Source organism: Fibroporia radiculosa, assembly GCF_000313525.1.
Source record: "Fibroporia radiculosa TFFH 294 genomic supercontigs, scaffold1378, whole genome shotgun sequence".
Taxonomy (NCBI): Eukaryota; Fungi; Basidiomycota; class Agaricomycetes; order Polyporales; family Fibroporiaceae; genus Fibroporia; species Fibroporia radiculosa.
The window spans coordinates 17,341-44,012 of NW_012133290.1; the positions used below are offsets into that span (position 1 = coordinate 17,341).

At 49.6% G+C, this 26,672-nt stretch overlaps 10 protein-coding genes across 10 annotated transcripts; 6 read left to right on the forward strand and 4 right to left on the reverse strand.

The window, feature by feature from the left end:
* Positions 1–1,173: 1,173 nt before the first annotated feature.
* FIBRA_02625 (uncharacterized protein) lies at positions 1,174–2,868 on the forward strand (the record flags this gene model as incomplete). The annotated part of the gene is made up of 5 exons (XM_012324482.1): positions 1,174–1,404; positions 1,458–1,672; positions 1,719–2,325; positions 2,380–2,505; positions 2,563–2,868. 5 exons carry the CDS (start codon positions 1,174–1,176, stop codon positions 2,866–2,868), a joined length of 1,485 nt encoding a protein of 494 aa, XP_012179872.1.
* A 212-nt stretch (positions 2,869–3,080) lies between these two features.
* Positions 3,081–5,585, reverse strand: FIBRA_02626 (uncharacterized protein; the record flags this gene model as incomplete). Its single annotated transcript, XM_012324483.1, has 16 exons — positions 3,081–3,100; positions 3,151–3,370; positions 3,420–3,576; positions 3,633–3,717; positions 3,769–3,878; positions 3,936–3,984; positions 4,042–4,060; positions 4,110–4,211; positions 4,267–4,354; positions 4,388–4,487; positions 4,546–4,650; positions 4,705–4,840; positions 4,898–5,222; positions 5,277–5,339; positions 5,425–5,449; positions 5,516–5,585. 16 exons carry the CDS (start codon positions 5,583–5,585, stop codon positions 3,081–3,083), a joined length of 1,674 nt encoding a protein of 557 aa, XP_012179873.1.
* Positions 5,586–7,182: 1,597 nt separating this feature from the next.
* Positions 7,183–10,607, forward strand: FIBRA_02627 (uncharacterized protein; the record flags this gene model as incomplete). Its single annotated transcript, XM_012324484.1, has 12 exons — positions 7,183–7,284; positions 7,347–7,560; positions 7,612–7,733; positions 7,783–7,931; positions 7,984–8,522; positions 8,591–9,347; positions 9,403–9,412; positions 9,471–9,759; positions 9,819–10,000; positions 10,056–10,451; positions 10,505–10,535; positions 10,588–10,607. The coding sequence occupies 12 exons, from the start codon at positions 7,183–7,185 to the stop codon at positions 10,605–10,607; spliced, it is 2,811 nt and encodes a 936-aa protein (XP_012179874.1).
* Positions 10,608–10,784: 177 nt separating this feature from the next.
* FIBRA_02628 (uncharacterized protein) lies at positions 10,785–12,245 on the reverse strand (the record flags this gene model as incomplete). The annotated part of the gene is made up of 1 exon (XM_012324485.1): positions 10,785–12,245. The coding sequence occupies one exon, from the start codon at positions 12,243–12,245 to the stop codon at positions 10,785–10,787; it is 1,461 nt and encodes a 486-aa protein (XP_012179875.1).
* Positions 12,246–12,746: 501 nt separating this feature from the next.
* Positions 12,747–13,583, forward strand: FIBRA_02629 (uncharacterized protein; the record flags this gene model as incomplete). Its single annotated transcript, XM_012324486.1, has 4 exons — positions 12,747–12,987; positions 13,038–13,201; positions 13,262–13,460; positions 13,522–13,583. The coding sequence occupies 4 exons, from the start codon at positions 12,747–12,749 to the stop codon at positions 13,581–13,583; spliced, it is 666 nt and encodes a 221-aa protein (XP_012179876.1).
* A 256-nt stretch (positions 13,584–13,839) lies between these two features.
* On the reverse strand, positions 13,840–15,083 carry FIBRA_02630 (uncharacterized protein; the record flags this gene model as incomplete). Its single annotated transcript, XM_012324487.1, has 3 exons — positions 13,840–14,465; positions 14,518–14,709; positions 14,771–15,083. The coding sequence occupies 3 exons, from the start codon at positions 15,081–15,083 to the stop codon at positions 13,840–13,842; spliced, it is 1,131 nt and encodes a 376-aa protein (XP_012179877.1).
* A 166-nt stretch (positions 15,084–15,249) lies between these two features.
* On the forward strand, positions 15,250–17,006 carry FIBRA_02631 (uncharacterized protein; the record flags this gene model as incomplete). Its single annotated transcript, XM_012324488.1, has 4 exons — positions 15,250–15,445; positions 15,496–15,574; positions 15,626–16,575; positions 16,630–17,006. The coding sequence occupies 4 exons, from the start codon at positions 15,250–15,252 to the stop codon at positions 17,004–17,006; spliced, it is 1,602 nt and encodes a 533-aa protein (XP_012179878.1).
* A 439-nt stretch (positions 17,007–17,445) lies between these two features.
* Positions 17,446–20,846, forward strand: FIBRA_02632 (uncharacterized protein; the record flags this gene model as incomplete). Its single annotated transcript, XM_012324489.1, has 16 exons — positions 17,446–17,540; positions 17,606–17,845; positions 17,916–18,157; positions 18,211–18,289; positions 18,340–18,365; positions 18,418–18,496; positions 18,551–18,607; positions 18,661–18,727; positions 18,760–18,801; positions 18,859–18,894; positions 18,951–19,362; positions 19,418–19,707; positions 19,773–20,012; positions 20,067–20,237; positions 20,287–20,446; positions 20,506–20,846. The coding sequence occupies 16 exons, from the start codon at positions 17,446–17,448 to the stop codon at positions 20,844–20,846; spliced, it is 2,577 nt and encodes an 858-aa protein (XP_012179879.1).
* Positions 20,847–21,318: 472 nt separating this feature from the next.
* On the forward strand, positions 21,319–23,356 carry FIBRA_02633 (uncharacterized protein; the record flags this gene model as incomplete). Its single annotated transcript, XM_012324490.1, has 12 exons — positions 21,319–21,570; positions 21,627–21,674; positions 21,730–21,785; positions 21,844–21,865; positions 21,916–22,083; positions 22,138–22,292; positions 22,361–22,424; positions 22,481–22,606; positions 22,674–22,806; positions 22,862–22,970; positions 23,027–23,214; positions 23,274–23,356. The coding sequence occupies 12 exons, from the start codon at positions 21,319–21,321 to the stop codon at positions 23,354–23,356; spliced, it is 1,404 nt and encodes a 467-aa protein (XP_012179880.1).
* A 709-nt stretch (positions 23,357–24,065) lies between these two features.
* On the reverse strand, positions 24,066–25,213 carry FIBRA_02634 (uncharacterized protein; the record flags this gene model as incomplete). Its single annotated transcript, XM_012324491.1, has 2 exons — positions 24,066–24,780; positions 24,852–25,213. 2 exons carry the CDS (start codon positions 25,211–25,213, stop codon positions 24,066–24,068), a joined length of 1,077 nt encoding a protein of 358 aa, XP_012179881.1.
* Positions 25,214–26,672: the final 1,459 nt, after the last annotated feature.

The following is a 26,672-nucleotide window of genomic DNA, read 5'->3' on the forward strand; positions in this document are numbered from 1 at the left end:
ATTTCGATGTTTTTCGAGAAAGCGCTACCTTAGTCTCATGCATATTTAGATGCTTTGTACATTGGCACCATACATGAAGTATTGGGTTTGCCTAATGTCATAATCGTAAAGGAGCTAGCTGGACCTTTAAATTGCTTTGACATATCTCTACTCTGTGTCGCTACACAACTGCTCTCTTTACCAAACTGATGCACTACACCGCTCTCTAACACTCTTTGGTGCTAATTCATATGCTGTCATCCCAAGCATCTGTAATATCATGAGGATCTTTGGTGCCACCATACATGTATGATAATCGTATATATTGTCCTGCATAAGTGCTCCTTCACAGTTGACCGTGGTCTCAGACATGAGAATTTAACGATATTAATACGTTTGACACATCTCAGTCTCTGGCTTTTATTCATTCGAAACCACCCCGAGATTTGCACATAATACCGTGATCCTGTCATTAGGCCCTAAGACTAGCCCCGTGAGGGTCTTGCCAGGCCCAATTGTGTCAATCTATGGTCCTCAAATGAAATAATTACATGGAAATATACTAGTGTGAACGACGTTCATCTCGTAGAGCCTCTGTAAGTTTCTGTAATTGAACTGAGATGGTAGAGTCACTGCCGTTGGCTGTAGTTCTGCGGCGACTAGCATAGTCCTCCAAGAAATGGTTCAGGCGCGTGCGAGCCAATGATGGCGAGATAGCTTCTACGCGAGCAATGTCAAAGCTCAATGGCGGGGTTACGGCGGCATCCATGTCTGTGATTGACGGCGACTTGGGTCAGGGAATGCTGCACCGAACTGTCGAAGGATACCTACTTTGACAGTTAGAAAATGATATGAGGATGTACAGTATGGGACAAGCTTCCTACCGGTACCAGTGACAGTTTGCAGTTCAGAGGCACAGGTGGCGTCGCAGAGATATTTTACGAAATGAGTGCGAGAGTTGGAGTTGGCAGCTGCTGTCCTCGAGTCGGAGCTGAAACACTCCGACGGATTGGCTAAGTACTGCCGCGGGGCGTCCAACATTTACAGCGCGACGCGTAAATCGTTCGTGTCACGGATGTCCGACTATATATACGAGAGTCGTACCACTCTTTAGTCTGGGCTGCTAACCCCGCGTCATCTCCTCGCTCTCCCCGTTTACCATCTCTTTCTCTCCTACTTGTTCATACCGACACGATGGGTGCCCTTTCCATGCTAGTCTTGCTGCTGACCCACCCGGTGGAGTTTCGCACACTGGTCCAATACAAGCTCTGGCATGAACCAAACCGCGACCTGACCGCGCCCAGTGAGCATGCGCATTCCGGATGGAATCGAAAGTCAATGCGCAGGTGCTGGGAGTTTTTGGACCTGACCAGTAGAAGTTTTGCGGCAGTAATCAAAGAAGTAGAGGGTGACTTGGCGAGAGCAGTGAGTGTCCTATGGTTCAAGCTGGCGCATAGCTAATTCCGCACATTCGTTAGATATGTCTCTTCTACCTCGTTCTCCGAGCACTCGACACTATTGAGGACGACATGACTCTTCCAGACGAAAAGAAACAACCTGTCCTCCGAAATTTCCACAAGTATGCGGTGACACCTGGCTGGACATTTACGGAAAATGGCCCGAATGAGAAGGATAGACAGTTGCTTGTCGAATATGATGTTGTCAGCGAAGAGTTGAACCTCCTGGATAAAAGGTATGTGACTTAACGATGGCCCTCTTTTATTCTGACGCGCGACTAGATACCTCGACGTCATTCTTAACATCGCGGAAAAGATGGAAACTGGCATGGCTGACTACGCGCACAAAGCGGCTACGACGGGGGAAATATATGTGGAGAAAGTTTCCGACTACAATCTCTACTGCCATTATGTCGCAGGCCTCGTTGGTGAGGGTTTGAGCCAACTCTTCTCTGCCTCTGGGAAGGAAGTGCCATGGCTTGGCGAACAGCTCGAACTTGCGAATTCCATGGGACTCATGCTCCAGAAGACGAACATCATTCGTGATTTCCGCGAAGACATGGATGATCGCCGCTACTTCTGGCCCCGGGAGATCTGGGGCTCCGAAGCACTCGGAAAGGCAGTCGACCAGCCGGCTTTCACGAATGTTGAGCAAATGTGCGACCCAATCAACCAGCGGCAGGCGTTATGGGTACAGAGTGCTATGGTGGCAGATGTGTTGGGACACGCAGTTGACTCACTCGACTACCTCCGTCTGCTCAAGCAGCAGACTGTATTCAACTTCTGCGCCATTCCTCAAACAATGGCAATTTCGACGCTATGTCTATGCTTCATGAATTACGAAATGTTCCAAAAGCATATCAAGATCCGTAGGGCAGAAGCTGCATCAGTAAGTGCTCTCCCTTTTCTGTTATGGACAAGTGGCTTGACTGCGCTGGCGTAGTTGATTATGCGCTCTACAAACCCTCGGGATGTCGCCTACATCTTCCGTGATTATGCACGCAAGATTCACCGCAAGGCCACACCCGAGGATCCTAGCTACATCAAAATTTCTGTCGCGTGCGCAAAGGTTAGTACCAGCGACCAAACCCTCAAATGATGATACATCTGAAGCTGGTCCATTTAGATTGATCAGTGGTGTGAGCAACACTATCCGTCCTTCGTGAGCATATCAACATCTCCCAGCGGCAACGCACAGCAAATATTTGACCGATCCGACGCCCGCACGAAAGTGGTTGAACTCACCGAGAAGCGCGAACGCGAGATTGCTTTGGAGAAGCGGTTGGCGTCCACAGGCCCAGTCAAACCGCAACCTTTGGGCGAGGGTCAAAACGACTTCAAGGAGATCTTATTTTATGTGTCCATTGCGTTCGTGTTGGTGATAGCAGTCGGGTTGGGTGGAGCCTGGCTACTCATGCAGATCTATGCGTAGACCCAAAGCGCATTAATTTACGCGCGCGTTATACCCATTTTGTGAATATAGATTATATACGAGCGCTTTCAACTATTGGTACTGGACGAAAATTTCGGGTATTTAAACTACATGAGAAAACAAACATACTGAATTCAAGATGTTGCAAGGCTGTGGCATGGAAGTAGACTGTATGTCGTCGAGGCGGTAAGGCTCAATATCGACACCTCAATCTACTTCTTGCGCTTTGTTGCTACAATTACCAAGTGTCAAAATGGTGTCAAATGTGCTAACTTGGCTTACCGGTGGTGTTCGTCTTCGGAGGTGCTTTCCTTTTCTTTTTTGTTTCTCGTTCCTCTTCCGAAGCGACATCGTCCTTTGCCTTACGCTTAGCGGCTTTTTTAATTGCTTCTGGACCAACTGGTGCGCCGGGATCCTGATCACAATCTGGGCAGAACCATTCGCCATCTGGTATTGCATCAAGCGGGGGATCCAGGCATTTGAGATGGTACGAATTGTCGCACTAGAAGAATACGTGAATACCCCGTCGCGTAAGGATGATACCAACAGACCTTGTCACATTCGAGAGGCGAATCATCCTCCCCGTTATCAGCGCTACAAACTACGCAAAACTGCGGTGCACCGATCTCGACAGGGTGCCGAGGTAAGTCAGAGAATTTCTCATTTGGCCGGGCCAACAACAAGGTGGTATTTTGAGCGGCAGCGACCCTAGAGACTGCTGCATCAGTGTGGTCCACGGTATTGAAATCAGCCAGGCGACACACTGTAGTACATCAATTCCAATCAAAGGCTGATGGCGGGTAGGTTTTGTAGCACTTTTTGCTTCATGAGGTCCTAATCCCAGTTCACCTGCAACTTGTTGAGATTGATAGCTATAAAATGTCGGAATGTGAAACATACCATTAGCAGCGCCTTGACCGAAGGCAATCGTCATAATACCGCCGTCGTCATCAGGTGAAAGTGCCCAGTGAGTGACTCCTCCGCAGGCAGCATGCGTGATTTTGCATCCCCTAGACAGAAAGCGCAGTGGATTCAATCTACTACCGACATTCATAAGAGTTACCAACATTATATCCTGTAAATAACGGAATGTTGAGTACGGCTGACCAGAAGAACCTAATAAGACATGGACTGCATAAGATGGTTGAATACAGAACAAATTAACTAACGAACCGTCACCAGTGGTTTTCCACTGCTTCGCATCAGTATGGGATCTGACAGTACTAACTCTGTAAACTCACTTTGCCAGCCATCCAATACATTCTCTGCTTATCAATCACAACCGTATTTGAGGGGCCCGCTATTATTTCGGCCCCCATAGTCGGTTCGTTGGGACCTGCGAACTTTAGCGGGATCAGTCTAGAGGTGTTAAGGATCCGCTTATGGCCATCTTATCACCTGTGGAACCACCTTCGGAATGAGCACGTCCTGCTGATTGCCCAACCCAAGGCGGCAATATCCATTATATCCCCAGACGTAGACGATTCTAAAGATGCGATGTGAGTGATGCGAAACATACGCGACATGAACAGCAGACCCTGTCGAATCAAGAGCAACACTATGTTGTTGACCGCATGCAATTTGCACTATCACTTTATCATCAAGACCTCTCACAAGGACTTCATATACAATAAGAATCATCTCATGCAAACATTTTCTGCTCAGTGCGCGACGTACGGGGTTCCCACTCAATATCAAACGCGGTCTTGCCCGCGGTAACGATATGCTCGCCGGTCTTCCCATTGCCTAGTTGCCCATGTTCACCGGAGCCAAAGGAAAAGACTACACTCAAGATTAGGCTAGTGGATCGGGTCGAAGATTATGTCATAGAGTCACCTTTGCCGCTTTGAGTGAGGACGATAGAAAACGTCACCCCCGCCGCTGCCTGCACCACATTCTCCTTCACATTGCCGTGCTTAATTCCATTCACAAGCTTGAAAGTGGATATCTCCGCGCAGGGAGGATGTGCGCACTGTAATGATACAATTTTATCGATTGATGTTTCGGGCCGGACAATCATACGACACACCTGCCCCGCATTATTGGCTCCCGAAGTCCACAGCTGGCCTCCGCTTCCGACCAACAAGGTATGGCTCCGCCCACAAGCAGCATGTACAAAACGTGTGCCCTTCTGAGACCCCAGATCCTGTGCAGTCAAGCTTCTTGGTGCGTTTTCGGAAATCGCATCGACCCCTGGGAAACCGAGAGAGCTGCGTTCATTCCGACCAAACAGCCAAGCTACACCATCGGTGTCAAGAACGACAATGTGGCAGCCCACGCAGGACGTATGGATGGATGCAGCCTTAATGTTACTGAGAGATCGTAGGATGTGGGGCTCCAGAAGGTCAGGGCCGCTGTGGATCCTCAAAATAAATAGATTGCTAGGGGTAGGAGCACCAGAAACATACCCCACGTTCACTTCTTGGGCTTTCTTACTTGCTCCTCCGCGATCTTTTCTGCCTAGCTTGGGCCTGTATGGCTGCTGAATGAGTCTACAGTAGACGTGACGGTAAGGGAGGCACGAGTTGTTCGCTGAACTCCGCGCCCCACACGCACCAGTCGGTGCCACCGCATATCAGAACTATACCAAGTAACGCACAGCACTCAGAGGATCATACTTAGGATACGCCAATGAATATTACTGCACCTCTTCCCCAACTTGGTTCTTGCTGAAAGTTAGATGCATTGATGTTGTTTGAGGTTGTCGAGCCAGACATGTTGTGATGAACAGAGGGCAAAGGCTGACAGCAACAATGGAGACTTAACGGTTACTACGCAATATTGGGTAATTACGAAACCAGTCATTCCGGATTGCATCGAGTATATACAACACCACCACAAACGACCCTGAATATACACCAGATACACGTACAGACCAGAAACATCTCCTTCGCAATGACAACCACGGAGCGACAATCGGGTCGCTCCTCCTTTGTATCTACCCGTAGGAACTTCGCACCTGTTCCTACAGCCTCAGGCTAGCGCTCGTCTCACAGGGCCGACATGCACGCAGATTTAAAGAAAGGTGAAATGTTCCGTACAATACTGTCATCAAAATTCTTTGTTGAGTAGCTCGTCCCGATCCTCTACATAGGAAGAGATGATCAGTGACATTTTGTAAACGAATAAACAAGATACTGAGTATTGTTCAAACTGGGCTAATTTCGCAGCTCACAATAGGGTTTGAACATCGCGATAAATGTATGTGTTTCCGTTTTCGAAGAAGTACATGACACGATGTTGTAATGGCTTCCCGTGATTTTGACAGATAAGCAACCCTTTCTAATCGAACACACAGTTGCCCGTTGGGATGTTCGAGCCTAAAGGATAATGGTCCGTGCAAGGGCAACGATCCTAGAAGATATCAGAGTCAGCATATCAGCCTCATCCAGACAACAAGAAGCATGTATCGCACCAAATCGAAACCCTCGACGTTCGCCGCGAGGGATCTGAGGCCAAATATATGCCCAGAGGACTACAGATCTGTTCTCAACGATGGCATCACTGGATTCAGTGAAACCATGTCTAAAACGCATAAAGCCCAGCCCTTCCAAACAGTGCTTATGAAGAAGTAAGAATAGGATTCCAGACGATGCTTGATGGCATGAGATGCCCTCCGATGCGACTCCCACGAGTGTACACAACCAGATACAGGGAAAGAATGATAAGCAAGTTTCACATTTGATTCACAATACCTAGAAACCAGGCCAATATCGACATCTAGAGCGCGAAGCAGTACGCCAACAGGATATGATAGTAACCTGGACGAAGAAGCGTTCTCGTGCATTTACCGTAGGACGGAGCGTTACCCAGACAGTCAAGTAATTTGCCCAAGCCTCGAGGTCGTATACGCACAGTAAGAGCAACGCAGGAATTGGCGCCCGAACCTTGGATCGTAGTTACTAGGAGCCAATAGGATCATCGTCGGCGACGTTCAAGTCAACTTATCCATCTCTGGTGATCCCTCTTTCCGGCTTTTATCGTTATTTCTTCGCGGATTGTCATGTTATCGCATACACCACTTAGGTCTAGGCGATACTAGGAGTCGACGTCGGCCAGCTAGTCACAGGTCATTGCGGACATTTCGAAGCTAGCTGGATCAGTATCTATCACAGGTTCGGTCAATTTCGACCCCGTTGCACTAGATGCGAATGGAACAGGGTCTTAAAAACACTGCTGTGGATGTGCCCTTGCCGTCCTACGTACAAAAATGGGAGCGCCACGTACGTCGACCACGTTTTCTTCCTGGAGCGTACGATACTCGCATTCCTGCGGAAAGTATCTTTTACCTACCGTCCAAAGAGGAGGGTCCCGATGCCTTTTCAGGTGCGGGGTCGTATATTGTTCTTGCAAGATGCAAAGAGTGCCAGAAACAACGACAAGCATGCGACCGCGCGTGGCCTCAATGCGGAAGATGTAAGCGCGCGGATCACATTTGCGTCACCGAGGAGGGACATGTACCGCTTCGTGGCCCCAAGTCCACTCGCCCAGTCCGCGCTAAAAATCCAACAGATGGAGTCGTCAAGCGCAATGCAGATTCTGTTACTCGCCAAAAACACTCGACTCTAACGAATAAGCAGAAGCGACATGTGCATATAAACCCGCACAAGCTGTCACACATGGGCAGATTCAAAGCAAAGTTGCTTGGCGGTGTCGACAGAGCGCACGTTTCCATAAGCAGATACAGGAAAGGTACTAGACCTTGAGTCGGATGAGTGTCGACATTAACAATTTGATCTCTAGGGTTTCAGGATAGTGAGGCGAAAACCGGAATTTCCTGGTATCCAGTACGGGTACCTGCTAATCTACCAGGAGAGTCAGCTGATCAATTCTCTCTTCCCGGTCGACCGTGCGTATGGGCAAGTGTAAGCTGCTTCTCTACCACTCTTCATCCTGTATCTTACGTTATTGCAGAACAAGAAGGAACTGTGTGAGATCATTCCAGAGCTCAGTAGGGAAACCAATGGCGTTGTTTGGCGCTGCATCGAATCTCCAGTACTATTCCTAGAAAATGACGCATGGGTCCACAATTTATGGGAGGGAAAGAAGATCGAAATTACGATGTATGTCAGGCGTTCTTGATCTTTGAGCACGGTGATGACGTGGAGTGTGTAGGATCAGAGAATTAATTGCGCCTTCACAACAGCCTGAAGCATCGCCACAGAACCATTTGATCAACTCTGATTCAATGGACGGCACCCAACAGCTTCCTGAATTCCCCACCGATGGTTCTCGAGATGCTTCGCTACCGAACGCATGCGCACATGCCTTCGCGGTTGCTCACAGTGACAATCACCTTCGACCCAGCATTTATGACATGGATAATCCATCTTTGTATCGAATTGCATCCTCTCCGGATTCAGACAATGGCTCCTTAAACTCGGTTCACCTACCTATGGTATCTCAGATAATCCCGCCGTCTAATACCAGTGATCATGAGCGTGATTCGACGACGTCCCCTCTTCCTCAGGATGTCCTTGCACGTGCTAAGCGCGGTGAATTGCCGCTCAATCCACCAATTACGCATGACAATGTGGAAGTCTATAACCTGGATGCTGACTACTTGCGAACTGATCGGGCTAAAAAGACCTCAGCCACAAGTGTATTCAAAAGGGAAGCGCAATCAGTGGGATTGTATGAATTCCAACCCCCTCGTAAGTGCATCTGCCATTAGCGTAATTCATGTGATTGTGAATCTCACCATACCACATGACTGTCACAGAAAGTGATTACTACCCCGATAACGTACCCGTCAATTCATTGACTTCTTCCTCAAACATTCGCTCTCATTTTTCGTTGGCTGCCCAGGCCCCGCCCAATCCAGCTATTGACCGAGGCCCTGACGCCAATATTCATGGCTTATCAACCGATAACCCACGTCACAGTGAAAAGGGAAGAGGTCAAGATCCTCGACCATTGTCAGCAGAGGTAGGTGTGACTGGCAACAAAGAGGACCCGGCACCAGCAATGCCGAGTCCTGTGGCGCAAGGGGACGACAGCGATTCTCAGATGAACGGGGCCAAAAGACTCGCGTTGCCTCTCGCCGAGGATGAATGGCCTGAAGAGATCAAGGCGTTGACGAAGAGTTATAAAGCAAAAGTTCCTGTCAGTGTCTTGCTGTGTGGGAACTCCCCATTCGTCCCATACACCTTTGACCCCAAATATGGCGTGCTCTACATGGGCTTCTTCTGTATCAAAGACATTGATGGTCCTACAGAACAAGAGACAGGTGATCCTCTTGGTTCCAGCCAACTATGTTGGCGCTTTAAGCTTGAGTGGACACCGGGACAAGTCTTCGATGGCTCGTCTACGGACCGGTTGCGTAATCCCTGGTGGATGCCATATCGTTCCAATGGGACGGACACCGAAATGATTACGCATCCATTCAGCCTCCTTCCCCTGCACTTGCTCGCCCCTAGTGCCACATCCGAGGCCGATTTTGAGCACGACACCTCCGAATTGACATTGACCTGTGGCTGGTACTGTGCAAATTGTGGTAAGCTGAATGTTCTTCGCAATCTGCGAATCCAGAAGTGCGGACAATGTGAGGCAAGTAGTCTTAGTCTCTTTGAGTCTCGCTGATAACAAATCACCAAGTCTAGACATCGAACGGCTTTCCTCCTATCGGTGTTGATTATGTCCGAAATCACAACATTACCGCTCCTATTGCCTGGCCATGGGATCGCCCATCCAGAGGCATAGTATTCGACATGATGGACTGCGAAGACGGATCGCGGATTTTTAGCTATCAGTTTCAAAAAGATATTAGTGTCAGACATCTCTTCACCTGTAATTCGGATAAGCTCCAGGAAGAACCCTCACGACTCTTCAGAGATCTTCAAATAGAGGTCGAGATGACATGGCGGAAGTCGATTGACAATCTTGCCATTGGTATGTGGCTTTAGCTATGGAGATATTCATGCTGAGGCGAACATATACTATGCACTTAGGCTCTTGCTATGCTTACTTTGCTGGTAGAAATTTCGAGCATAAAGAGGGGGCTGCATCGTGGACACAAGTACCTCAGTGCATATTGAAGGCACGGGAGCTACTTCAAAACCGATGCGCTTCAGACGAAGGCACGGTGAACTGGATGATATTACTCGCCTGGGTCAAACCTGGCTCGAAGAGCGTCTGTGTCACGTACATCACACTGGTGACAAAAGGACTGAGCATACATTCAACAGGGATGCTTTATGCCTGCGAGGCATGAACGGCTAGCCATACTGTGTCTCGGCGCTGACGTAGAGCTGTGTATCTTTGCCAAGTCTCTTTCTCCAGAGGGCGCAGGAAAGTTGGTGCAAACGCTAGTTCCACAGCTACCTGCTGCGGATTCACACTCTGAAATGGTGGAGGAAGACGTGGCCATGCAGGCCAGCTCAATAGGCGGGACAGGTTTGATAGACGCGGGCCATCTTCAAGTCGCTGACCTACAGCCCGTGCATCCGCTCGATAACAATCAAGCGTTTATTGGAATATCGGCGCCTGTTGCAGAGAATGGCGAGCCTAAATCTCACGGAGAACATGTATTCGTCACTCTTGTGCATGGGGATACGCTCATACTGGAAGGAGACGATTTTGAGGTAAATAGGATTGATTCATTCACTGTTTAATTCAAATTATGGGCCCTTCATAGTTCACCTTGAAGAAAACTGGAATGAGCATCGGTACGAATTTGGCATTATAGACTCGCGTAGTATGGCTGATAGACTCCCCTAGTGCTCTTGGGCTGCACTTGATGCAGCCACACATCGCATAAGTGATGCGATACAACAGTATCGTCTCCACTATTTGGCCGAGTCCAAAACTATCTAAGCAACAGGGTATACTCTACGCAATACTGGCCCCATTAGTACTATTGTCGCACTAATTATTCCGAAGATTGTTCTCAAATCTACTGTATTAATGACGCCATGTCAATATCTAATCGCTACCCTAGGGATAATCTCCACCAAGGAATCATATGCAGAGGAAGGAAAGTCCTTCTGCGTTCTGAGCAAGATTTCAAGTGACTCCAAGTTGGACCCTTCAAGCGCTCGCGTCCGTAAAGAGGCGGCCATCTTCTCCAGTACACTTTCTTGTTCTTCGATCCGCGATATACAAACACGTGCAAGATTGGGACATGCAAGCACCGAAGCAGATGATTCGTCTGATACACGATGCTTGCGAGTGAATGCGTCGAGAAACGCAAGGACCATGGAATCTCGGAAGTCGAGCTCAAGAGAGGTTACAGAAGGAACGGATGCAAGTATCTGCAGCCATCGATCTTCTGTTAGACGATAAGAGTTCGCGGAGATTGTGAGATGTCGCAGCGCTGGAAATGTCACCGTTGAGAAGCCAACAAAGTCAATCATATCGTTATGTATGCCGTCCTCAACCCATTCCCATTGCAGGTGCAGCCGATTTCTCGGCGTTCTTATCGCAACATACGTCGACCACATGTATGCTCCGGTGAGTTCAACAGTCAGATCCTTCTCATTGTTGATAATCGCGGCTAAAGATGGACAACAATGCGTAATATCCACCGCTGGCTGATGGATTCCGGTGAAATGTAGGCTCACAGAAGTCGACGGGGGAAAGGACAGATGTGACAAGACGGTTAGGACATCATCCCGTACGTGGAGGCCCAGCGACAATTTGGTCAGGTAAGGGAGACCAACCATCAAATCGTGTTGGGTCTGCTGGGACTCCACTTCCCCAAGAGCACCCAACAGTCGTAGGCTGAGTACTTGCAGAGACGAACACATTGACAGTGTCCAAAGGAGACGGTGTAGGGGAGGGACGAGTTGATCGTGGAGAACCAGTGCGGTTAAATCGGCGCATGATAGCCAGCCCATCGAGATCCCTCTGATATCAACCCTACGCAGCAGTGGCATTCGGCCGGAGAAAATAGCCCGCGAAAGCATCTGGGCATCTGCTTGCAGCGTGAGGGAGCGTAGTACGGGGGCAGGATGCGTGAATGCGGCTAGAACTGTTGACATCTCTGTCGGGCGCAGCCGCAGTGCATGAAATTCGACAATACGGTCGACATGGCTCGAAACAACACGCGCTCTGCACCCTATGTCGTCAGTAGAGTCCAAGATCGAGCGCTGACCCTCGAATTTGACGTGAAGCGGGGAGTCTAGCGAACGCCCCAAATAGGTATGCAACATCGATAGACTAGTCCGCGAATTTACGTAGATGAAAGACCAGAGCTGTGGGGATGCGAAAGAGAGTCGACGCCAATATCGACAAACGTGCGATAAAGCAAGACAGCCCGAATAGTCGAACATGGGCCATCTCCCAAATGACAGTGCGGCTGCTTGATGGAAAATCTCGTGCAAAACGTCGTCCGGAACAAGGGAAATGGGAGAGGCTTCTAAGCTTGGAGAGGACATGATGTGTATGCAGTGGGCACTGTGAATGGCTAATCATTTGTATATACTCAATCCCTTGTCTATCAATATCAGCTTGAGGGAAACCCACATTCGTAAAGTTTGAGTTCGACTTTTTCCCCAGCTCTTGTCTCGGTATACTTCGAAGTATCTCTTTCGCCGGACAATCTCTACAAATCGACTGTACCTGTAGTACAAGCGTATGTTAATGGGCGCGTGTAAGAGTATAGCAGATGTCCTGAGCTGGCAGTCAGCGACACTCCCCCAGACGAGTGTCAGTATAGCACTACGATTACTGGCGTCGCCAGTGGTAGCGAGAGGCTAAGAGCGGCGGCGGCACCGACGCTAACATGAAATTAGTCACCTTATCTGACAGCCGCAATGGCGACGTGCCACAGCGCGCCTCGATCGCCGCTTTAGGCTATTGGAAAGTTTCGACTTTGTTCTTGACTCGTTCTAAGCTCGTTCTTAGCGATACCGGAATATTCAGAAACCTTTTGTAGAATGGCGCAAGTCACCGATCAAGCGAGCTCTCTCTCCACTTGGATTGCAACTAGCACGATTCTCGACTGGCTGAAGCCGCCACGCGGTGAAGCCATTGCTCGACTGCGAACAAATGTGCTAGGAATGTTCACCTTAGCCCTTCTCACTCATCTACTTCCGCTACCCTCCCCATGGATTGCTATTGCTATACTCCGCGGGAAAGCGTCATCCAGCAGTATATATTATAACTTATGTGCTCTTGGTATGTCCTCCTTGTGCGTGGCTGGAACATTGGTTGAGCCTTGGTGGCAGAGACACTCGTGCTGGCAGTACTCGCATTCAACATAGTGCAAGCGTCGTATGCCTTGAGATATCCTCGTGCGATACCCAAGTCTCGGCCACCCCCATCTCCAGCAAGGATGGTTCACACATCGCCTCCACCACGGCAGTGGCACCTCAAGGGTCTGTCTCCAAATGTACGTAGTCTTATATCCGCAACGTTCTTGCCATGTGACACAAATGCTCATCTGTCGTAGTCGAGCCCTCAGCGACAAAAGTCATTCTCATACGCTTCGTCGCCATTGTCGACGCCATCACGAACACTCAGCTACACAATTCCCCCGTCCATCGCCACTCCACCTGATTTATCTTTCACGTCATCATTGGGTTCTGTGCCCGGCTCCCCTGCTTCTCCTCTCGCTGCGTACAGGGGCAAACATAGCACTATGGCCGGCCGTGAGTCCCCACATGCTTCGAACTATTCGACATGTATGTGATTGACCATGTATACATTCAGGCGCATTCGATGGCTCTCTTCTTAGTCGACTGGCACTTGAAGACTCCAGCGACGAAGAATAACTGCATCGTTATCACACTGCTAGATGTTATATGCTGCAGGCCCTGTTGACCAACGCAAGGTTTGGTGTCGCTGCATTGCTGAATGGCAGCTTGAGAGCTTGTATTGTTCACGATGATATATACACCTGGATATTTACAATGATCATGATGCGACGCCCTAGCATATCCGCATAACGGCAGTCTAACTCGCTGATCATTGTAACCATTGACTTGATATCGTATTGAGGGAAACGCAGGTCCTTTCGACATCAAGCTCTTAGAAGAGATGTTGTTGGTCCGCAACGAGCCCGCCGAAGTAACAGGTCAGCGCCTTGAGCTTTTGACCCATCCATTCTTCCTCTACCTCCACCATTTCTACCTCTCTGTCGGCCTTCTCCTTTCCCCTCTGCTTTCTCGCCTTCCGAGAAGTGGGCTCGCTCCGACACCGTTCCGCTTCAGTTTCCATTTCTTCTCCGCCGCTCTCATTATTTTGCTCTAGCAAGGCTGCAACTTCTTCTAAGCTGACATTGCGCGGTAAGTAGTAGGCTACATTTCTTGTCAGGCGACGCGCCAGTTTAAAGAGCATTTTGCCATGGATAGGTCTTATAGAGGCGAGACTGTATTCAGACGCCGATTGTGCTGAATCATCAGCATGCTGCGTTGCGCCCACTTCCTGGTTTTGTCTGTCCGTTAGGTATGAAGGTCCACCCCATGGTGGACTCAAGAATATTACATCAACTTTGCGCGACCGAAGGGGATCCTGAAAGGCTGGCGATTCCGCCAGGTTCTGAGCAAAAGAGATGAAGTCTGCAAGGATAAACTCAATGCGATCTGCAACGCCGTATAGAGCTGCGTTGTGTCGCGCAAGCGCTAGACGGACGGGTGAAGTATCGAGCGCAATAACTATAAGTTCCATGTCGTTAGTGAGAACTGTTTGCGCCGTTATGCCTCATACCTCGTTCGCATGTCTTAGCGAATGCGATGGCATTGCCGCCAACCCCACAAAATGCATCAAGGACGACATCGCAGCGACATCGCTCGGCAATCTGATTTGCGACGCGCTCGGGCGTGACGCTGTACCAACCCTCCTCATCGAGCAAACAACCAGATGAATACCGGGAGAAATATCTCTCTCGCTGAGAATAATCTGCATGGTGATAACCACGACATCAACAGCTGCTCTCTGAACTTAGTTAATAGATACATACATTTCTGCAAGTGAGAGGGAATCTGCGAAGGGTGTGTATAAAACGGAACGAGCCCCGTTGCGTCGTATTTTTCTAGCCCCGAGCCTAGTAAGCCTGTCTTGCGCTTCTTGGTGGGGCGAGCTTCGAGACCCTGCGGTTCACCTTCCTCCCACTCTGAAGCTCGGCGTTCAAGGTTTGAAGTAGTGGCCGAGCTGACACCACTGTCGGATGTGGCTAGAGCTGCTGATTGTCCTGGTTTCTGTGACTCAGACGTTTCGAATACCTCAGAGACAAAGCGAGACAGTCCCGAGATTGCTGAGTGTTTACGACCCATATCGCCTGGAAAGATTATTGAGCGAATAAGCGCTTATGCTCGCGCTCTCTGCAGACGGGCGCTAATTAATCTCTTCCCGGCGTCGCCCACGTACGTCTTCTGACCTCGAAGTTAATGAACATATATATCTAATATTAAGCAGCTCCACGACGTGAAAACAACAGGAATGGAGGAGACCATCAGCAAGAGGCTGCATGTCTCTGGCCTAACACCAGCTATAACTCCAGATGATCTCTCGCAGCGATTAGGCGGTTTTGGCATCGTTAAGGCACTCGACGGCTTTAACCTGGTTGATGCAGTAGGCCAACCGAGAAAATTTGGGTACGTCACTCTCGAGACGACCAAGAAACAGCTGGGTCGATGTATGTTCTCAACTCTTTCCAGCTCTGTGTGTAACTCAAGAAACATGCAGGTATGAACCTCCTCAGTGGCGTTACTTGGAAAGGCGCAAAACTCCGCATTGGAGAGGCAAAACCTGACTTCCGCGAGAGGTGCGTTTTGAGCTTAGCTCTTGTCTTCTTTGTTAAGTTCTCGTTCAACAGTATTGCATTGGAGCATGCCCTCCTTAAATGCACTGCAGAAGAAAATGAGGGCCCTCAGCGAAAACGGCGCCGCCTACCCCGCGGGGTTCAGGGAGTGCATGCCACAGATATGTCGCTAGTTACAGCCGAAAACGTTGCATCCCGACCTGGATGGCGCGTAACTCCAACAGGGCGGCTCATCCGTCCTATCCGAATGCGGCCAGATCACCCCTTACCAGACCCACTGCCTATTGGCGGCGGTCCGAGAAAGGGCGAAAACATAAAGGACAACAAAGGAAAACTGAAGAAACGTCTGAAGGATCCGCCAATACGTGCAAGGAAACGAACCATCGACCCGACAAGATGGGGCGCGCAGCATTTGAAGGGCGCCTTTTTAGACTCTGTAGTTGCGGACGATGCCATGGACAGCAGTGCACATAGATCCATCACCATACGACAAAATATTTATGCGACCTCTGACGTCCACACGGAAACTAGTTCCGAAGGTGAGAGCCTTGAGGAAGAAACACGAGATAATGGCGAGCCCGCAAGCATACAAGTATCCGTGAAACAAGGTTTTACGTCCCAACCAGAATCCGCCCTTCCTCGTGTGATACGCCAATCTTCACACAATCTGGTCCAATTTGGGGAACAGGATGATCTTGAACGAGAGAAGCAAAGATCACTTGGCCTGCTTCAGGCACTATTTGGAGATCAAGACGAAAATTGGGGTAGTCAAGAAAGTGTTGATTCGGACGTCGAGATAAACGATTGGACACGGCAGGCAAATAGTTTTGTCCCGATGGACGCCCCTGTGCAGGGAGACGAAAGAACTGAAGTTACTATGGATCTAGACGATCAGGATATCTCTACCAACGCAGTCGCCAGTAAAGAGTCTCCAAGGCCGCCAACTGTTGTGCCTATGCAAACAACAAAATTGAAAGATCTTTTCGCTCCAAGGGAAGAAGATGGTATGCACGTCTTACTATTGAATCGCAGTACCCTATCTGATCATATTCAAGTAGCTGGATTCTCGTTGCTCGGACATTTGAACGTGGATCTCGAGCTCGATGACACCATTGATTTAGAAGCACCCGTTCAACAGGTATACTCAGCGCCGACACGTGCTAACGTTCCGCTTATTCTGCCCTCAATTCCTGCATTCGACCTAAAACGCCCACTATTCTTCCCGTTATCGCCGGAAGAGAGTCGAGGACGGACACGCCATGCGCTGGACCCGACAGATTGGCGGGCTTGGTTTTATCGCACGGACAGCACGGAAGATATTCAGAAGCGATGGGAGGAGACCCGGGGTGAGCTAACGAGTGGTTGGAAAAGGAGACATCGAGAGGCCATCAAGAGTCGTCGTCGTCGGGGTGGACTTGGAGATGGGGATATTTGACTTGCCGAAGTCAAAGACAGTATTTTATATACTTGCGTGTGTCGATCAATAGCAATCTGTAATCGAGCGTGGTGCCAACTGAACGCATATTGACCTGATCAAAGGATATGACATAGTCCGTTCTTGTCCGAGGCCTCATTTATTGAACCAAGTACGAGTAAAGTACTCGCCCAACGCGAATCAAGCGGACCAGATGTGATGTCACCTCCAGTTACCTTTTTGTATTTCATTAATTGATTGGCGGCGACCAAGCGGCGACATGGGTCCTGAAGTGGCCCTGGGTCCTGCTGGCGTCAAGATGGGCCATTTTCTCTCTTGCTCTCGACCACAACAATGGGGTCGTCTGCACAACCTCAGCCTCGCTGGGGACCGGCGTGGTCGTTACTTTGCCTCGCTCCGTTGCTGCTTGGGGTTCCCTTTCTGGCTTACAAAGTAAACTATGGCAAGTCGCATGACCGCCTATCCATTTATGATTTCTGATTCGCTTCTCTTGTTCTCTCTTGCTGAAGCACTTCCCCAACCCGTGTCGGACCTGTACGCACCAGTTGCTATTCTGTTCGTCTTAAACAATTTACATATTGACCCTTGGCATACTTAAGTGTAAATCCCATCACCGGGCTTCCTCAACTCTCTGAGGCGCGCGTTCTCGCATATGCCAAGTATCTCTCGGAGGATATAGGGTACCGTACGGTCGGTACCCGCGAGCATGCGTTAAGCGATGCCTGGATGGTGCAGCAAGCGGAAGAGTTTCGTTCACAGTGCGAGGATATTGTGCGCGCATATCCTGACCGGAAATTAGAATGTGAGGTCTGGCACCAACGAGGGAGTGGGAGCCATCGGTGCGTCTGCTAGATGGGCATCGTGCGAGTGAATCCCACTTACTGTTGCTTTTCATCACGTTGGAATTAGGTTTGATATGATGGGACATCGACTATACAAGACTTATGTCGACCTCACGAACATTATTGTCCGCGTATCAGACGGGACACCAGAAGGGAAGGAACACGCGGTTTTAGTGAATGCACACTTGGACAGTACATTACCGTCCCCTGGCGCTGCGGACGATGCGCTTCCAGTGGGCATAATGCTGGAGTGTATGCGTGTGTTGGCTCATACACCAGACTGGAAACCCACACATGCCATCATTTTCTGTGAGTATAGTTGTTGATGTAGGGCGTCGAAATCTTGTGGTCGCTGATGGCAGTTGGAGTGTTCAACAATGCAGAAGAATCTTTGCAAGATGCCTCACACCTGTTTTCTACTCAACACCCAACAGCGAGCACGTTAGTAGCCCTGATCTAATTCCCTTTAATCTAGTCTGAACTTTTTGTAGTGTCCGGGCTGCAGTTAACCTTGAAGGTGTGTCAAGCTTTTCATTTTGAAGTATGAACTTCATGTGGTTGGTGATCAGCCGCGGGTACGACAGGAAGAGAAATACTCTTCCAAGCGACATCGGAGCAAATGATTCGTGCATATGCTCGTGTTCCAAGGTGCTTCATTCTGATATCGTACTGCATCGGCTAATATTCATATGTTGTCTCAAGGCCCTTTGGGACCATTGTTGCGAATGAAGTTTTCAGTTCAGGGATCATTCTATCCGAGTAAGTCACATATAGGCAGATTGGTGTGAATGCCGTAAACATACTCTGTTCAGCACCGACTTCCGTCAATTCGAGCAGTATCTCAACGTCACTGGGCTTGATGCAAGTTCAATGTTTCTGGTCAGCGTATTGCTTCACTGACAGAATTACAGATAGCCATAGTTGGGAATAGCTACTTATATCATATGCGTAAGGTAAGACCTTGAAGCTCGAAGTGGCACCATGGAATCCTTGAACAATCATTTGTGCAGGATGTCGTGGAAAATATCGAGCCAGGAGTTGCTCAGGTACGAGCATATCTGATGTACTGTCTCCTGGTATCATTCGTGACGATTTTTTTCAGCATATGGGCGAAAACGTTCTTAGTCTTCTACTCTACCTCTCATCACCGGAGTCCCCTCTTCCAACTCTAACCGAGGGGTATAGTCCTCCTAGCACTGTCTTCTTCCAATTCCTTGGCCAGTTCATCATCTATTCATTTCGCGCCGCCAAAATCGCGTATACCTCGTTATTTGTTCTCTCCGCTGTCTTCATTCGTCTTGCATACGTTAACCCGGCGCCGGCGCTGAAGAATGGCAAGAGTATCCTGGGTGAACAAATAAAGAGCGCGCTGGCTGTATCAGCTGCTGTGGTGGGGGCCTTTGTTGGTGCGAATGTAGTCGCTGCTACAATGGTGAACGTTCTAGGCAAGGGAATGAGCTGGTTCTCATCCGAGCGTGCATGCGTCTTCCTTTATGCACCTGCGGCGCTTACTGGTTCGTACCTATTCATCATCCCAATCATATAGATCAACCTGAAAAATGGACCCAGGTGCACTTATTTCTCAGTTGCCAATGGGCCGAGTCAGGGAACACTCAGCATTCTGCTCAGTACTGCTGTTACAGTCATTCCTCGCATGTGTGGGCCAACTTGCAGGCATTGGGTCTGCGGGTGTTTTTGCTCTTTCAGGCTTTCCAATACTTGTGGCTCTCGTACTGAATTCCATGCTGACGAAGCCTGGCGATGACCTTTCGTTGTGGAGTTATGTTGTCGCAATGTCTACGCCTCTCTCATTGGGCGCGCAAATGTACTACATTACTCTGGATGTATTTGTCCCTCTGGTGCGTCTTTATCTCACCGTCCCCGCGTTGGTGTGGGCTGTCCTCACTGAGTCGATTCCTATCAGACTGGTCGGATCGGTGAAGAGGCACCCGCAGAATACATTATTGCGTCCATCGTTGCCGGAGCCGGGGCATATGCAATTCCCCTGCTTGTGCCTTTCGTACACCGCTTTGGGCGCCGTACAATCGTACGCGCCGCGCTTCTATTTTCTATGACTATCGCGGTCATGATGGCCGTGTTTTCAATGCGATCACCTTTCGACTCGATGCATCAGAAACGGGTGTTCGTCATACACATGGAAAATGTAAGTCAGTGACACTGTAAATGTGACCGCTTGACTAATCTCGCAAGGGCCTAGGTCACAACACAAGAGCAGCATCTCCATGTCGCTGCCGCAGATGGTGCGCCTGGATTTGAACTCCTCGCTCAGAGCATCGCGCAAGAATTCAGTGTGCCTGGGGCAATACCAGCGCCTATGAATATGAGTGCTTGGAATAATGACTGGGACACCTTGTATCCATTCTCCGCTGTACGAAATCTTGCCCTATTGTGTATGCGCTTGACTAACAGTCTCATAGTTCTTGACGCCTTACAAGTTCGAGCTACCCCTTAGACCGGAATACTTGGATGCCCCGGAGCATTCTTTCAATATATTAGCAGCTAATGATACTATCGATAGAATAGCAGGCACTAGAAGTTTCACCATCGTGGTGGACCATCCTGGTATAATTTGGACATGTACGCGCACAAGCTTTCTATTCAGGCTCCAAGACATTAACCATGAGCTTTTTGTACAGCCATCACTTTCGAAGCGCATGTCTTACAATGGACACTGGATAACAACCCGCCAGACGAGTATGCGCAACACTACATCAAAGAAGGCTCTTTCTACGGGCACGATACATGGAAGATGGACCTCGTGATCAAGATACCGGAGCACGATCCCGATGCGCGCATTCGCGTGAACTTTGTGGGGATTCACGAAAAAGCGATGTGGCCGGCAAAGAAAGCGGAGAAAGCGGAGGGAGGTAGAGCTATGCAGCTGTTCGAGGAGTTTGATGCCTGGATAGACAGGGAGATGGAAGGCAAAGTAGATGCACTACTGATCGGATGTGTGGGGGGAATTACGACGGTATGATATGTTGTATACGTGGTCGATCTACTTAATACTTGTTTCAGGCGGTTGTTTGTACTTTTCCACTGGCGCAAAGCTGGCCTTTTTCATTTGCTTTTCATGGACGATGCCAGGTCTCGCGCCCGTGTCCGGGATTTCGGCTGACATAACGAGTCATTCTCTGCCGAGCTCGCTGACCAAACGCCAATTCGGCGTCCCGATCTGAGACAACACGTGATGACTGTTAACAGAAATGACTCGGATTCAAATTGAATCACAATTCACAAGTGTCGCCCGAGGGCGGCTTCTTAAGCTTGCCGTTCCCGTGTCGGAAAAAATGAGGAACAGGAATTATCGTCTTCTTGACGCATCTGTCGTGTGGTGAACACGCTGGCACGGTGAGTGAGACTGGAGCCCCACATTCGGTATTGAGGATTATGACTAACCTCTCGTCTTTTTCCTCCCCCCCAGGTCGTCGGTCTATTAGCAGGCACTCATGTCTCAGTCACGCAATGACATGACGGAAGTCGTTATGAATATGCCCGAATTGACTGAAGCAGGACTGTCACCTGTGTATGAACACAGCACGATCCGTGTGTTCGACTGGGGGCACGAGAAACGCGAGTCGGCTGGTGGAATTGTTTGCGAGCAGCCCAAAGGCGAGACAGCAGCGGACAAAGTGGAGGACGAAGAGACCTACATGGACTTTCCCGACGGTGGACTTCGGGCATGGCTTGTCGCGCTGGGCGTACGTCTGTCCTTGCGCATACAAACTATATGCGTACTAATAATATTGTGATGTAGGTTGGGTGTGGGATTTGTGCGACCTTTGGGTTCGTCAACGCATGGGGTGTACGTTGCCCATACCCAACGGATGTCAGCTGTGGGGAGTTAACGATTAGCTCAGGTCTTCCAAGCATATTATGAGGAAACTATGCTCCCTAACACACCGCCATCCACAATGTAAGCTATGATATAAACCTTTTGAATGCTCATGCCTTCAATATTCATAATATTTCAGAGCATGGATCGGATCGGTCCAAGTAAGCACTCTGTCCGAGAGACACAAATGCGAATTCTGATTACAGATCAGTACGCGCTCGTGTTCATACCAGGTCTAATATTTGGGCGACTATTCGACATCGGCTATTTTAAGCTACCTGTTAGTATCGCCGCGGCTGTCCTGGTGACTGCCACGTTCCTTGTCGCGGAATGCAAAGAATTCTGGCAGCTTGTCCTATGTCAAGGTCTTGCCGTCGGAGTCAGCCATCTCCTTACTTTTCTCACATTGCAGCTCACTGATCTTAATGCGCAGTTTGCTTCCGGTGCCGTATTTGGGCCAGTGATGGGAATATTACCCCACTGGTTTCAAAAAAGGCTAGGCATCGCATACGGCCTAACGGCAACAGGCTCTAGTATAGGCGGGACATTGTTTCCGATCGCCGTACGCAACCTGATTCAGGAAGTGGGGTATGTATATTATGTGTTTACCAATGGATTCCGCTCTAGCACCGACGCTCAAGCACGCTCATGTGCAGATTCCCATGGACTATGCGCATCATAGGGTTCATCCTCATTTTACTCCTCGGCGTCTGTGTCGTTGTACGTTACGCCTTCGTATCTGGCTACTTCTCTATTAAGGCCTGATATGACCATAGACTACAGATCGTCGGCTCCCTCCAAAACCCAAGCCCGGACCCTTCATCAATCTGCATGCATTTAAGAATCGTGCATATGCTACATACTGCATTTCGGGATTCGTAAATTACCTCGGATTGTATACTGTACGTGATGCCTGAGGCCGGGCTACAGCTATGCCAGTTTCTTACTTAACTTGTTTGTTACTGATAGGTATTGACGTATATTGATGTCAGTGCTACCGCATCTGGTGTTCCCGTGGAATTTTCCTTCTATCTGCTTCCAATCGCAAATACAGGCTCGTTCTTCGGCCGTGTATTGGCTGGAATATTGTCTGATCGTTATGGTATGGTTCATTCACACCGCCAACCCTTTGTCGTGCACTTATGGCCTTTGTTTAGGACCACTCAACACTATCATCCCAGCGAACTGCATCGCTGGAATCATGACGTATATTTGGCCGCTTACAAGTTCCAAAGGAGGCGCAATCGGTGTCGCCATCATTTACGGGTTCGCTGCACTTGGTTCTCCTGCAGTTAGCTCGAGAGCTGATCTTTGGTTCTCAGCATGACATCAGGCATTTATGCTTCCTTGATCGCGCCGCCTATCGTCGGAATGGGGGATCGGTGGAATGTAGGCACACGGATCGGAATGGCGTTCACCCTTGTGGCTCTGGGTGCGCTCTCTGGACCTCCCATATCCGGCGCAATCAATACCGCGACAAATGGGTTTAAATTCGTGGGCATATATGCAGGTGCGTCCTTCGTCTAGAGATAGAACGCTGTGCTCTGACGTGTGCATACCTATTATTAGGCAGCGCTATTCAAGTTGGCGTGGTCTTATTGCTCATTACGCGATACTTTGTCCTGCAAGGGCAATTCTTCGGGAAGTGTTAAGACACGGACTCATTCGCATATAAAGATGATTGCATACTACTAGATGACTTGACACGACAGGACACACGTACTGCATGAGGTTCATAGAGCACTGGAATAATCGCTGTCGTACCGGTTTAAATGACGCCGGAAGGGATTCGAAAATCTCGGATTGAAATAGAATTAGCACAAGCACGGGATGCGATCATATGATCGTGCCATTCTCCGCAATGATCAAGCCCGTCGCCGGCGTGCAACTATTCACGCAAGTCCCTGCTTCTTGCATGCGAGCAGGTGCAGCACACCCACAAGAAAAAAAAAGCTTCAGCTGGTCAGAATCAATCAGCTGCCCTGTGCGTCGGAACCACGTAATTGACCATGCCCAGACCCTCAGTTCGCAGTCCGCCGTACCAGTGCTGGTGCTGCGCCTTATGATCCATCCATCATATTCATATTCATGTCTGTAATTTTCTGGCGTGCTTATCAACATCTCGGCTACCTAGTATACTACGGCCACGCCCCAACGTACATCCTACAACCCAGGCTGTACCAATTGCCCTTGCCATGATGACTCGTACATAACACCCCGGAAATACAATGCCCTTGCTGCTTACATAGTAGGGCCAGGCCAGAAAAAGAAACCAATTGTATATGCAGTCCCTACCACCATGAGTGAGATGCTGCTTCCATTATGCAGACTGAGGTATGCACGCACCCTGTATCTCCACAATCACTGAGGACCTATCTCTTGCACATCAACGCCATCCACCGCCTTTAAGGTCTCCCAATCCCCCAGGCCAAACGATGCCGGTAACACTTCCCACACCTTCTCTCGGCCAGAGTTGATGGTGTCCTTGACGGTCAAGTTGCAGGAAGCGCACAGCCCTATGGTCGTCACCCCCTCTTCGAGCTTCCCGCCACACCACTGGTGGTGGTATGGCACTGTATCTGCGACATGATTCAATGTGTGAAAGGCGGCGACATGCAACATGTTGCCACAGTGTCTTGAATCTTTACAGCCCGGACGACTAAAGTCTGTCTTCAAAAATTTCACGACGTGCATCAGCTCCGCCTGTGTAGTAAGCTCTCTTCCGACGAGGAAATTGGTACACACGTCCCACTGGTCAGCGGGCGAGACGGCCAGACTACGCAAGCCGCCGAGTGCTTTCGCGAGGGGCAACCTAGTCAGGGCGTAGTAGACGCTGGGAAGTATTACTCGGACATCTGTCTTGATGGCCAGCTCGATGTAAGCGAAATGCTCGTCCTCAAACGGAGGCACCAGCCGTTTGGTCGATCTGGCGTCCCAGGCCGCGCATGAGGAAGGATACGCCGTCGCAATTAGATTGATGGCGCGCTGACGCAAGACGGGCGCATTGTACTTTGTGCTGAGGCGGAGGACACTCGCTACAATGGGGAACTTGGTTGTCACTCCTGGAAGAAAATACCTGAGGAATGAACGAGAGCCATACTCAGCAATCAAGCGCGCCTGGACCGGTTGAAGACGCAGAACACGCACGAGATGTCGTATATGGACTTCAGGAAGTGCTTGAGGTCTGCTGCCGAGTCCTGCAAGCGCAGAACCCGGCAACCGTCGCGTGTTTCTGCCTGAGCTGCGTCCGCAGTCGGGGATTGTGGTACGGAGAACATATCCCTGAACACCTCGCACTGCTCAGCGATGACGGCGCCGTGTACACGGAATGCGGTATTTTCTGCAACCAACAGGATACCGCCATCATAGTACCAGACATCGTTGCTGGGAAGAAAGTCAGAGTTCGTCGGTGATGATGCTTTCAGCTCCGCGTTCAAATCGTCCGTCATTTCTGTGAGGCTACTTGTAGACTCCTCGTACGAGTTGATTCGCTTGGCAGAAGCCACCATCTTGATCGATCCGTCGTACCTGAGACTAGTGTTTAAATTTGGAAGATACAAGCGGGGTTGCGGTGCTGGACGGGTTGAAACGTGAACGACTTTTGCGGAGAGGAAAGTACAGGCGAGCTGACGAGGAAGTCTCGTGCCAGAAGCACCGCAATGCCAAACCTTACTATCGCATAGGGGGTTCTGCAAAATCTGCAAAATTCGCAGAACCCCATTACTGCCCTCTTCATTCATCTAAAAAATTAGGAAAAAATATGCGCATGTTTCATATGCACATTCAACTCCTCATCTCGAAAGAATAGAGGGATGGAAAGGATATGAAAGAGCTATGTTGAAAGTACTGTTCATAAGTGAAGTTGCTCTCGAGATCTGGTGATCATCGTGACATTATTCTTCAATCGCAGCGACAGGCTCCCCATAATCAAGCATTTTCATCCTTATCGTGCTGCCCGATTTTAGATCAAGGGAGATGATTGGACTACAGTAGAGTAACTACAAAATCGACGGCGAGGCGACGACATCGCGATGTGATATGCATCAACCACATTGCAACACAGGTTGGGACTCCGCTGTGGCGAGTGGCAACCGCCGTTCAATGAAGGTGAGCCAGGCACGCGAACGAGCGTGCCGGTGGTGTTGCCGTTGCGGACTATGAAGTTATCGCTGTGACCCGAGGGTGACAGAGAGACCAGATATGAAGTGATCTGACACCCCTGTTCGACGGCATTGGAAATGTACCGTTCCCCTTCACCGGAAATTCACAAACATTAACAGTACATAGGTATAGACTAAACCCACAATGTCCAGCGAAAAATTCACGAAAAACGGATGTTTTGAAGTTCTCCCCTGTGATAGCAGATACGGCATTCGCGAATATATCGTTTGTCAAGAGCATCCGCTTGCTCCGGGCAGGCAGCTCCAGGGCATATTTGCACGCCAACTCGATGCCGACAGGGAGAAAGCGTCGGACGCGATTTACTGCATCGTTGGTCTCCCGTACGATGCAATCGGAACTCGAACAATCTCGACTTCGCACAGTGATACGGAGTACGCCCACTCCACGCTCAGCGAGTTGGTCATTGACCTGGATTCACATCGATGCAATGCACGGCCAGCTGGCGATGCATCGACGACAAGTTGAGTCTCACAAGTGACTCATCAGAGCGGACCACCAGAGACACTTAGTGAATGCAAACTGTCGATCCCTGGCAGAGATGTCAAGCGAGGACGGGTATTGTGATGTTATATATATACACTCATCTCCGACGCCACGGCGACAACTTCCGCACCTCCACCCACTTCTGCAACGCTATCGAGTGGCTCTACTCGATGCCAGGCGCGCAACCTCCCATAGACCATATCTAGGCGCACAGGACAACGCCAACCGCGATGCATCTTGGCACTTCCCTCCACCTAGTCTGGCACCCAGATACTTTGATGCGTGCGAGGCCACGAGACTCCA